This window comes from Mauremys reevesii, linkage group 21 (assembly GCF_016161935.1).
Source record: "Mauremys reevesii isolate NIE-2019 linkage group 21, ASM1616193v1, whole genome shotgun sequence".
Taxonomy (NCBI): domain Eukaryota; kingdom Metazoa; phylum Chordata; order Testudines; family Geoemydidae; genus Mauremys; species Mauremys reevesii.
In genome coordinates, this window is record NC_052643.1 from 19,056,555 (window position 1) to 19,068,927 (window position 12,373).

The 12,373-nt window shown below is 44.4% G+C and overlaps 2 protein-coding genes across 4 annotated transcripts in view; one reads left to right on the forward strand and one right to left on the reverse strand.

Annotated features, from left to right (window-relative positions):
• Positions 1-11,864, forward strand: part of THAP3 (THAP domain containing 3) — a 28,461-nt gene extending 16,597 nt beyond the window's left edge. The window contains exon 6 of one of the 2 annotated variants that reach the window (XM_039508626.1): positions 4,499-4,822. In XM_039508626.1, the coding sequence (XP_039364560.1) occupies positions 4,499-4,503 (5 nt within the window). In that variant the 3' untranslated portion in view covers positions 4,504-4,822. Of the gene's footprint in view, positions 1-4,498; positions 4,823-11,250 lie in introns of those variants that run through there. The other variant, XM_039508623.1, reaches the window with a different exon arrangement.
• DNAJC11 (DnaJ heat shock protein family (Hsp40) member C11) overlaps positions 1-12,373 on the reverse strand; it is a 63,562-nt gene that overhangs the window by 11,215 nt on the left and 39,974 nt on the right. For both annotated transcript variants that reach the window (XM_039508615.1, XM_039508617.1), the window contains exons 5-8: positions 11,859-11,987; positions 10,634-10,756; positions 4,062-4,135; positions 1,595-1,784 (exon numbers count right to left, since the gene is read on the reverse strand). In XM_039508615.1, the coding sequence (XP_039364549.1) occupies positions 1,595-1,784; positions 4,062-4,135; positions 10,634-10,756; positions 11,859-11,987 (516 nt within the window). The remainder of the gene's footprint in view (positions 1-1,594; positions 1,785-4,061; positions 4,136-10,633; positions 10,757-11,858; positions 11,988-12,373) is intronic.

Consider the following 12,373-nt stretch of genomic DNA (forward strand, 5'->3'; position numbering starts at 1 on the left):
TGAGTGGGGCTTTGGAACAAGAGAGGGCCTCTCTTACAAAGTGATCTGCAGAATAACAGTTGGAGAAGTGCTGCCTTGAAGGGACACTGTCAGCTGGTTTAAGGTCTCATTTCATTGCTGTTCCTGGAAATTTCCAGGCACCACTAGTTAGCAAAACTGATAACTGCCATATGATCCCAGACAAATGGGGCCATTCTGAAACACCCTTCTCCCCATCCAGCCCCGTAAGTCTTCACATTAGTGTGATCACATCAGAGCAGCAGCTTGAGTGTTCATGCCAACACTCTGGGAAAGCACATGCATGCAGACAGGGTGGGTGGATGCACTCATTGCAGTGCTCAGAGCACTTTGCAGGTACACTCAGGAATGCCAAGTATCTCCATATGGCAGGAAGATTAGTGTCGCTTTCCACAGAAAAGGCAGAATCAAGGCTGTACTCAAGTGTCTCCTGGAAATATTGGGCTAGGCAGCAAACACATCAGTTGATCTAAGCACATTTCTAAGCGACTGGTCACTTCTGCGAGGAACATGCTGCAAGATTTCTGGCTCCGGTGAATTAAGTGGCTGCTGTAGGAACATTTCTAACTAGTACAGGAGCAGCAAGAAAATGTGACAGGTCTATTGCCCTGAAACTGTGCTTTGCTCTTTCTGCAAAACATTTCAGTAAATGTGCTGTTCCTGCTGAGAAAGGCATTTCTGGTTCCATGGACACCTAGACACGGTGTGTTTGGCTGCTCTGAATGCTGAGGGGAAGGTTACATGTTCTGCTGAGTAGAAATCATATAGACTGTCAATGTGTAATACAGGAGCAAGAGTCCAGCGGCAGAATCTGCTGCTGGAATTCAGAGCAAACAGCTGCTTTTCAATGCATTCTGCAAAAGGGAAGTTGGAAAAATTGTTTTGAGCAGAGACACAAATTTTAGGGTACCTGACAACTTGGCTTTCAACTCTTTTGCTCCTGCCTCTCTCTCCCTCCCCCGCCATCGAGGAGGAAGGAACACCAACTTCATGGAAATCAGTGGCAACACTGCTACACCTCTACCCCTATAGAACGCTGTCCTGGGGAGCCAAAAAAAATCTTACCGCATTATAGGTGGAACTGCGTAATACTGAACTTGTTTTGATTCACCGGAGTGCACAGCCCCACCCCGGAGCACTGCTTTACCGCGTTATATTCAAATTTGTGTTAGATCGGTCGCGTTATATCGGGGTAGAGGTGTATGTCCATAGCCTGCTGAAGGGACTGAGTAAGGTAGCACAAACTATGCTCCGAGAAATGAAACAGTCTCCCAGTCGAGGGAGGCTGAAGCCTGACACGCTGCTCTCCATAGCTCCAGCACATTAACATTATGAGCGGTGTCCTCCAGCTCACTACTACAATACTAGCCGTCAGTTCTGGGCAGGGGGCTGCGAAGTGAAGGGCTAATCCACAAACTCATCACATGGACTAAACTCAGACAGGAGCTAATTACCTACATTACCGACAGAGGTTATAATGGAAAAGGGGCAAACTCCCTTCCAATGGGCAATATAAGAGGCAGCTCAAATACTGAGAGGGAGCTTGCTCTCCATTACACACAGCCTTGAGTCTTACCTGCAAGGCCACTGTGAAGTGGCTGGTTTTGGTATCCCGGACAATACTTGTATTCATGGCTGACTGGATGCCCCATCGCCACTGTAAATAGCCCATCGTGTTCTTATCTAGGTTCCGCGCCAGGACAGTTGTGAGGCCTGGTTGGATTCCACGGGACGAAAACTGCAGAGCACAGTTTGTGGTGATGAAGCTACAAGAAATAAGGAGAGCATCAGCAGTGGTAAGAACAGAGACTCTCTAGCCAGCCTCAAACTCCCCATCACCCAGGGGCTTTGGCATGCAGGACTCTCAAGAGACATTCGCTGCATGCTGTAGACACTCGCTATCCTTCAGCTCCAATATCAGCTGCAATCAGTTCATACATTAGACACTGGCAGCACTGCCAGGAAACTGCCACAAATGTAACCCCCCAATTCAGTGAATCCTGTGGTAACATTAGGGCCAGCCCAACAGGAGTGCAAACACTGGCACGGAGGCTTGCCTAGCCCTTACTGCGCAACAGTGCTGTAGAGGCAGCTCCATCACCTGCTATGGAGGCCTCCTGTTGCTGCCGAGCAGCTCCCCACCACCAGCGAGAGGCAGCAGCAATAAGCTCTCGAGGGGCCCACGTCACAATCTGGGCTCAGAGAATGGGATGTCTGAAAACCAGAAGGGCTCAAAGGGATGGAGACAGCACTGTCACCAATGAGAAAGAGGCTCTAATACAAAAATGCAGTCAGCATCTAGCTTGTACTTTTCTGCACAAAAGGATGGTTTTAGTCATTTGCAAATCACCACCTGGTGAAGGGCAAACCTTGCATTACTTCTCTAATCTCCGTTCTTAATGTCAGCACCTCTCCTGCAAGTGAGAGTCCCAGAAGAGCCCTGGATGCAGAGGCCAGGAGTCTGGAGAATGTCACTGAGCATTGTTTCTGCACAGCATCATAAGGCTTGTGACAGAGAGATCTCCTGAGCTTCGCTCCCTCTCCTCCTCACTTTGTAGTAAGCCATTCCTGTAATTTACAGCTTAACGATATCCACACAAAGCAGCCTCTATTTCCTAACCTACCTGACCTTCCAGTTCATCCTCTGAAAAACCCAAGGCGTCTAGAAGTTCCACTTTCCCTTCCTCCCCTTTCAGATAATTAAGAGGAGACTTAGTTACACTAGCCACGTTCCCTTCTTGGGAGCCTGGGTCACTTGTTGTACATGCCAATACCAGCCTCCCTCCTTTACCTGCCAAAGGGGAAAACAAACAACCCTCCCCCAGTTCTCTCAAGTATCCCAAATTGAGCTACTATCCCATCTCCCAGGTGGGAAAGGGAAACAGTCACAGGCTTTGGGTTCACTTTGAAAATAAGCAAACTGCTCCCTCCAAACACTCCTGCTGGTGACAACACTGAACACAGTGGTTCAGATGTGAGACGCAGTCACAGGCATGTGTTTTGTCATAGTCTCATTTATTTCCAGGTTGTTCTCTTTCATAGAATCATAGAATTCAAGATCAGAAGGGACCATTATGATCATCTAGTCTGACCTCCTGCAAGATGCAGGCCACATAAGCCGATCCACCCACTCCTGAACTAATTCTCTCCCTTGACTCTTTAAACAAAAGCAAATAAGGAATTTAACTCAAGCTTTTAAATTACGCTCTCAGAACTGACTGCTCCCTTACAAATCCTGCCTGAGAAGTGGCTGTTTTCTATTGAGCTGCACATCCTGCTGATCACTCAAAACAGTAATGAAGAAGTTGCCTTTGAAAGTTGTTTCAAAAAGTGAAAAGTGTGTCTGCTTCTGGTTACAACATAGCACATCATCCCAATAAAAGTGAAGCTGTGTACGCAAAACTTCACACGCCAGATGAAATAGAAGAATCAAACAGCAACCATCTCCTCAGCAATCAATCCCTAAAGCAATAACCGCTGTCACAAAATAATAATAAAAGTTGTGAAAAAGCATCCTCTCACTCCCTCCATTAAAACTAGGATCAGCTCCTGTTTTTTGCCATGAAACTAATTGTAACAGAAATACTGCACTCAAGGAAATTAAGAGCTTGTATGGAGAAGTGGAGAAAAAGAAGCCCCGCCCCCCCCATGACTAAAGATAACACTATCTCGGAGTTTCTTCATCCACTTGACTCTGGAGCAAAGTCAGACTCGTGTGTTTAGGAGATCACAATCTGTCATGGAACTGATTGTGAGGACATAAATCCAGCAGTGTGACCCCATTACAAGAACAAATATAGACCAAAGATGGGAAGGACGCAATCCTTGCTAAAACCTGCAGAGTACAATTAAAATGCATGGTACCAACAACAAAATCAAATTAAATCTAAGCATTTTCCCTCGTATGAAAGTCCTCTGTAAGGTTTAAACTTGGACTGCCATGTTCTATGTGATAAACAAATCCAAAGTGAATATGAAAGGGCATTTCAGTCTGGACTATTCATAAACAGGGATATAGAGTAGTAGCTGTTTCTTATATTTACCATCTTGGTGTAAGATTCCGAAATATCTTCAGACCAAATAGAGGTCCCTGAAGGTCTCCAGCTCCAAACTCTAACTGTTTAAATATAAGAGACAAAACAGTTAGAAGGGAACATCTTTCCCAGTAGTTGTACAGTACTGTCTATTCTATTTACCACTGCCTTACCCTATAGACACATTAAATACCTCAACATCGCATAAATCGTTCATGTCTGTTCACTTTAGCAATCTGTCTTTTCTATTAGTGTTATGCTCTGGAACACAAAAGGTCTCAATGTGTATACTCTCAATGACGATAGCAAAAAAAACTGCCAATTATGCAGTCAGAGCATTATCATCAGAGCACTGGCTGCTCCAATCACTAAAGAAACGACATGAGAACAAGCAATCGTTTGGCCTTGAGAGAACTCCTTTCTTTTTAAAATTTTGATGTTTACAGGTTAGAGATGTTTTCATACTCCAGTAACTGACACCTCCAACTCACTGAACAGCAGGTAGATGGTGATCACTACAACCCAGGCCAGATTGGAACAGGTGATCAAGAGCTGGAAGACTCCACATCCCATTCCTACTCCCCTGCCACTGTCTGATCTGGAGGTTCTGAGAGAGACACCTCCTTACAGTTTCTTAGCACCTGTGATGCATGACTAGAAGGATTAAACATCCTGCAAAACAAATAACCCTCAAAACCTGTGGCGGGATAATGTTTGTGCATTTATATATGTATGAGTAGGGTCCACAACGTAATCAACAGTCCCTGTCTATGCTGTATGCTGATAGTTCAGCGATCAAAAGAACATCCTAGCATTTAAATGAATTGTAAACATGGGATATCTCGGTATTCATCTCTGTTTGAAATGTACTGTGAATGGTGGAGGAACAAGCAAAATTGCATTATGTCAACTCTATAGCTAAGTACCAGTGATGGACCTCCTTCAAAAGTAATCCTAATTACCTTTTCTTCCCGGAGGAACTCCCAACTTGTCAGAGAGAACATGAAATTGTATAAAAGATCCTTGGGTCCTGATTCTGTCATCCCAGATCTGCTTAAGCTTCATCAGGGGAAGTTTGAGTTGCAAGATTGAGGTCCTCAATGTGATATTTGGAATTGGTCTATAACCTTGTCATGGAGTTGGGGGAGACAAGGCCCTGCACCCCCAGCTTCTTGCAATTCACCATGACTCTCATCCAGCCAGCAGAAAAGGACGACAGGAACACAGTCCAAGACAGATCTTGCAGGTACAGACAACAGGATCCCCTCAGTCAGGTCCCTCTTGTGGGGCCAGGGGAGGCCAGAAGGTCTGTCTGGCCTCTCCTCCATTTTCCCAGCCAGCTCCAAACTGAAAACTCTCCAGCCCCTCCTCTCCCTTTGTCTCTTTCCCGGGCCAGGAGGTCACCTGATCTCTTTGTTCTTCAACACCTTCAGTTGGCACCTTTGCAGAGAAGGGGCCCAGGCCATTAGTTGCCAGGAGACAGGGTGTCGGCCATTCTCTGTGCAGACAGGATCACACTGGCCTCCTAGGGCTCTGCAACAATCACACGCCCCTAGACACTCGAGAAATGCATAGGGGAAACTGAGGCACCCACACAGCACTCAGGGAAAACATTAACAACATTCCCACTTCGTCACAAACCTCTGAACTGAATTCTAAAGGAACTCTTAGCAACAACAAAGCTCACCATCTCTGCTATGAATCTAAACCTCAGTTAACTGAACTCTGGTCTGTACGTATATTGATCTTTTAACCATTCTCTCTCTTTTCATCATATAAAAGAAAAGGCTATAGGAAGCACTGTGTTTTCAGGATGTTGAACTGAAGCCTTTTCTGAGCCTTTTCTTTTATATGATGAAATAAAATTTTCAGGAATCTTCATCATATTTGACTTAGGTACCTGGATGGAAGCCTGAGGCTGGATCACTTTAAGGGAACTCTGTTGTTTAGACTTCTAAGTAACTAGTAAGGTAACAAAGAAGCTGTTTTATGCCATTTTAGTAAATCTAAGTATTGGAATATCCGCCAGCTTTATGGGGATTGTCTGCCCCATTCTTTGCAGTTCATCCTAATTGAGTGACCACAGCTGGTCCTCACTGGGCCCCCAGTCACAGCATCATTGTCTCTAATGCTGCATTATAGGATTAGTATATGACAAAATGCTGTAAAACAACATATGGCTCTTGGGATTCTAGAGGAAGCTGGTATTTCAGAGACAGGACAGTGAGCTTGTAGCCCAGATTAAATATTTCTTAGGTATTTTCTTTTGAACCACTTTGGGTCATCAAATGTTATTGCTACAAGCTAGATCACATGGGCACAATTTGCACTGAAAGGTATCAAGAAACTAGGAACTTTTTGTGTCATTTAAGATAGATAATGGTCCAGCGTCCTGATGTACATTTCATCTTAAATAAATTGTAACAAAAACATAGACTTTATGCCATCTGAAGCCAGCCAACCCAACCCTACCCTAGGGTTTGTGACTTCTAACATACACTGTGCATCTTCTAGAAGCCATGGGTGGCATTCCACATGAATGGCCACTGAAACTCACAATATATATGCGCAGATTCACCCAAACTGGTCAAGCCAGCGTTCCCTTGAGCTTAGTATAGGTTTGCCCCTCCAGCTTTCCTTCCCCTTGTGTCCAAATGGAGAAGTGAGTGCACACGATTATTCACAGCTGGCGTTTCACCATCTTAGAGCTGTGCAAACTAAATCAATCCTGACACACCCCAGGAGGTAGCTAGGCAGGCATTGTTCCAGTAGTGCAAGCAGGGAATCATACACCAAGGGGGGGAAGTGAATTGCCCATGGCTGCACAGCAAGTAAGTCGTAGAGCCATGGTAACAGCTCAGAAGTCCTGTCTCCCAGTTCCATGCTTAATACATTATTCCATACGGCAAACTTGCCTTTTGGGCGCACGCATGCAGTGCCTTGTGTTACAGCAACCCTCACAGACTCCCAACCTGGCAGTCCATTAACTTCCACCACATAAACCTGCATTTGGAATTAGCATTTTAGTTTTGAGAAACTCCAATTCCAGGACACATTTGCTTTTGTTCCTAAGCAAACTCCATGACACTGCTTATGAATCTAGGTCTCACTTTGCAGTTCAACATCCTGAAAACACAGTGCTTCCTATAGCGACTCGTGAAGGCTGGGCACTCGAGAGAAGAAGCTGGCTGCATCTCTAAACTAATGGTGCTCTGCTGGTGACGGTTTAGAAACAGCTATTCACTCCCCCTGCTTACTTAAATCTAGGTTTTCTGCCAGGTGGCACTCCCTGGATAAGACTGACAGGTCTCCCAGCCTAGGGTGATTGGCTTGGGCTTGCACTAGCTGTGTAGACAGTGCTTTGAAGCTGTGGCTTAGGCTCTGAGAGAGTGGGCTTCAAAGCACTGTCTACACAACTATTTTTTGAGCCCTAGTGCAAGCCCAAGCCAATTACCCCAGGCTGGGAGACTTGCTGCCAGGAGCTATGTAGACATACCCAAGTGCCAACATCGCCACCACCAGCTAGAAGAAGAGCTGCAGGGACAAGAAAAAGGGAGGATCACAAACGGTGTTAAAAACCATCAAACCGTATGTTCTAAGCCAGATCTCCAAGCAGGAACACAGGCCCCTGCAATGTGCACAGAAGCTGCTCAAGATCCTCTTTGAAAGTGAAGATGGTTTGGGAGCAACCTGATGGAGGCACCATCTCAGAGAAGAGAGACCTACCTCTGAGTTCCACTCACACACCAACATCCTCAGTGCTAGTTTAGGGAAGGGTTCACTAAAAGAGGTAACATTCCATTGCAGAACCCCCAGCTACGAGCACCTTCTTTAAAGGGGCTGATCTATTGTCACTAGCTTTCATTCCAACTTTGTTTTTCTTCTGCGGTCAGCCAAAGGACCTCATTCCCTAACCTGTGAAGAGGGGCTAGAAGCAGGAGGATTCCCTGAAATAGGTGATGCCATCCAAGAACCAGCTGCTGCCCTCTGAAGATACAAGTCCTTGGCTTCAATGCTTATTTCTTTGTATTTGCATTTTGTTCCACTGCATTGTTTATAGATCTCACAGGTGACTGGAGGGAGTTCTCAGGAGAGTCTCACGTTAAACCCTGTCAGCACGTCTGTTACAGCACAGTGTTGCAGTCTGTAGAATGCTCTTGCTATTTATTAGTCTGGGTGACTTTCAAGGCCGCAATTCAATGTTAATTTGGCACTGTTCAGTCTCATCAGCAGAAACAGTTGTTAAACTGGCTACCTTTCAATAGGGAGAAATTCCAGAATCAGTTCTTGTTCCTTGAGTCCTTGTTCTCTTAAGTAGGTTTATTAGACATTTATTCAGTCATTTGTTTTCCATCGGATTCAGAGTTCAGTGACCAGAGACAAACCCTTCAAGTACAAACTCATTTTCCAAATAAATCCCAAGGGAAATGGAGATAGATGGGAGGAGGGACTGCATGTGAATGAAAAGATGCCATCCCATACAACTGGACCCTTATGTCATACTGAGCACTACAGCTATCGCTTTGGGATTCCTACATGTACTGCTTATCACAGATTTTCTAGGACATGGAGAACCAAAACCTGGACTCCGTTCCCCTAATTTTAAACACATTTAAGGTACTGGATTTGTCTCAGTTTGTCTTCCTCACCTTCTGAAAAGGAAAGAGGAGTAAGGTCATTGGGTATTGGATCTTGATGTCTCATAGCTCTTGGATTTTGTACAGGTGGGAATTTGTAAAGATGGAAGATTAAATAAACTAAAATCCCTCAACCTCTCTGTGACAGATGAGAGACGTGGGAATTGTAAAGAGTTCAAAGGACTTTAATGAAATGTGCCAGACAAGCATGAACTTTTGGAACAATACATATTAAATGGGTTCCCTGGGGAGTGCTTAATGCAAATACCACAAATCTGGTTATGCAAAGAAACTCTGCCTTTGGAAGCTACACCCGAGGAGAGGGCCATCAATTGGTGATTACCTGTTCCTGCGTACTAGAGAGACTAAGCTGTATAAAGAAACACTGAGCTGCCCACTCTGGGTTCTGGTTGCTGATCTAAAGACTGATATGAATTTGTAACCACAACTTGGGGGGTTTGAAGGACTGACACCTACTAGAGCCCTTGGAGTTGGGGGTGCCCTCGGGGGTAAGTTGTTTAGCACACATGTAGGTTCTTTGATTGTTTTTAGATGCTTTTGCTGTAATGCTTTTACCTTCAAAATAAATGTACTTGGTTAGAAGGAGGTTAGTGGTCATTTGTAACTGCTCGCAATACACTGATCAGAGCACTCAGAGGAAAGCAAAGTGCAGACACTGGCCCTTTAGGCAGTCTGGCTTGCTGGGGATATCCACAGTGTGCATCAGTGAGCTGGGCAGTCTTAAAACACTGGTCAGAAAGGAGTGACACACAGGTCTGCACCCAGGAAAAGTGCTGGTGGGGAGCCAGAAACCTTTACATGGGTGCCCTGACCACAGAGGGGAAATACAGCTGCAGTTACCATAAAACCGTGACACTATTTCTCCAGAACAGCCAGCATCTTTGATATCTGCAATGTTGTAGCTATGTTGGTCCCAGGATATTAGAGAGACAAGGGGGGATGAGGTAATATCTTGTACTGGATCTACTTCTGTTGGTGAAAGAGATGCTTTTGAGCTACACAGAGCTCTTCTTCAGGTCTGGGAAAGGTACTCAGAGTGTCACAACTAAATACAAGGTGGAACAGTTTGTTTAGCATAAGTAATAAACACATATTCTAAAGGACCATTTAAGGTGAGGTGGCCAATACCCCTGCAGTCACAGGACAAAAAAAAGGGGGCTAGTGGGTTACAGATTGTTGTAAGAAGTCATAAATCCAGTGTCTTTTTATTACGACCATGATTTTTAGTATCAAACAAAATATGAATTTAAGCTCCCAGGCTCCTCTTTTAAAGGTATCATGCAGGTTTCCACTGAGGATGAAGACTGAGAGGTCAGATGTGGAGTGATCATTTTGCGAAAAGTGTTCACCTCAGGGTGATAGAGTGGTTTGGTCTTATCATTTTTCTGTGAGAGTGCATTCACCTTTCATAAGCAGATGTAAACAATTTTCTTGACTAAACAAATCAGACCCTGCTAATCAAACTGACCTAGTGGATGTAACCAAGCCACGTAACTGCCCTGAATGATCAGGAAGGAATGCAGCCATCTTCAGCTGAAACTGCTGCCGCCACACCCTCTGCTCAGAGATGCCTCTTATCAAAGCCATTTTCCTCAGTAATATTAAACTTCTGTTCTCACAGAGGGAGAGCCGATAACTGACAACATGGGGCTTGCAGCTATTTATATCACACTTGACTGGAGTCAAGTTGGTTTTCCCTATAGCTTTATGTGAGCAATGAAAACCTGGTCTGTGGTCTCAGGCGAAGAGCCATCCAGTGCTCTGAATAACCAACCAATCAACCAAGATTTCTCAAACTCCAGCACAGCTTCTTCATTTTGGTTTACAACTTACTGCATAAATTGGGATAAAAAACTCATACAACTGGCTAGAAATAGACTGGTGGGAAGAAAAAACAAAAACACACACAGTTGATGCTCCTACCTCTCCCCATCCCTTGGGGGATGTGACCCGTCTAAGAGCAAGGTTAATTGATCCGCCTCCGTTCCCATTCTGAGTGGAGAGGCTGCCAGAGAGTATCGCTGTGTCTGTGGCAGTCAGTGGAGCCTGGAAAATAAATGTATTGTTCTTGGATTAATCTGAGGTATTAGCAACCTCAATTACAAAAACTTAATGAACACATTGCAAGGACATAGCCAAACCTGCACGACTGGAGAGTCTGTAAGCATATAGGAACATGTGATTATCCAGACAGTGCTACCTTTCTCTCAATTCCTGTTCCTGGGCATTTGAACTGTGTGTGGCCACCAGACTAAGTTCTATAGTCAAACTTTACAAAGCCAGAGTGCAGCATACAGACAAGTGACACTCTTCCAGCACAAAACAACATTATTTGCACATTTATGCAAACATACTTACAACCCTATACCTAGGTCTGCAATCCTGTCAGATCTCACAAGTTACACAGGGTCACACTAGATTAATACCTCACTGGGAGACCTTTAAGGAGCATCTGAGTGCAGCAACTGGTAATCATGATAATTCAGCATGTGGCACTCTTCCTACTGGTCAGTACTGAACCACCGTGTCCTTTTACTCAGGTCAGAAGTGAAGCAGAAGGTCTTTGACCGCTCATGCTCATTGAAGTATCACCTGTTGCTTTGGATTTGGGTTCTGAAGTCTTCAGGAACTGCCAGGCAAAATCAACCAACTCTATGAATCCAGTTTCATGTAACAAGGTGAAAGTATTTGTGAGACTACCAGGTATTAACTCCTGGGAAGGCGGGGGACGGGACCCACACTGGAGCACATTCTTAAATACAAAGCCCAGTGTTTGTCCTTGGAATTTGTGTTTACATTTTAAACAGTGCTTTGAAAATGTGTTTGAGAAATAAATGTTTAGCCCAGCAGCCAGTCTATCCCTAGATAAGGAAACTTGCTAGCAGTGGAGGCAGAGCCTTTGTGGCACGCAAACTGGAGCCAAACCTCTGGCATTTGTGTCCTCAAAAACATATGAGATCTTGTCAGCACATGACCCCGCTGTAACTGAATCTCTATGCCCCAGTCCCCTAAAGTAGGTAACTGCGTCCCTTCCCTTCATAAATAAAGATGAGAACTCCCCGCAAGCAGTGTTCCATTTTGTGGTGCTGTGACGCCTCATTAACTCAGAACCTTCTTTATACTTGGGTTGGTATTTATCTCACTTTACCTCAATGGACTGGGATATGTGCATTTTGTTAATTTCAATCTGGGGAAAGCTGCTCCCTGGCACATCTTCATATTCTTCATCATAACGATCAAAGAGGTCAGTGGCATCTATTCCAACACTAATCGTTCCCTGGGGAGAGACAAGCAAAACAAGTTCCTAGCACAAATATGTTCAGTGTATGTAGGCTGAAGGACTGCTACTCCTTTATATATGTTTTACAACTTACAAACATTTTTTTTCCCCATTTTAAAATGTTTTCCCACCCTTCTGCTGTATGAAAAAGCTCCCACAAACAAAGCAGGAAACTGAGTGATTATACAGAGAAATGGCAAAGCATTGTCAGAGGCACAAAATAAACAAACTGAACAACAGACTGAAGTATTTACTGTGTTTTTTATAACAGCAGATAAAATATTTAAGATGTTACACATAATAGAAGCAAGAAGAACAGTTTCAGACAGAAGAGGGATTTTTATTTCCTCAGAATTGACCTTCAATTTTGTAAAACCAACCCA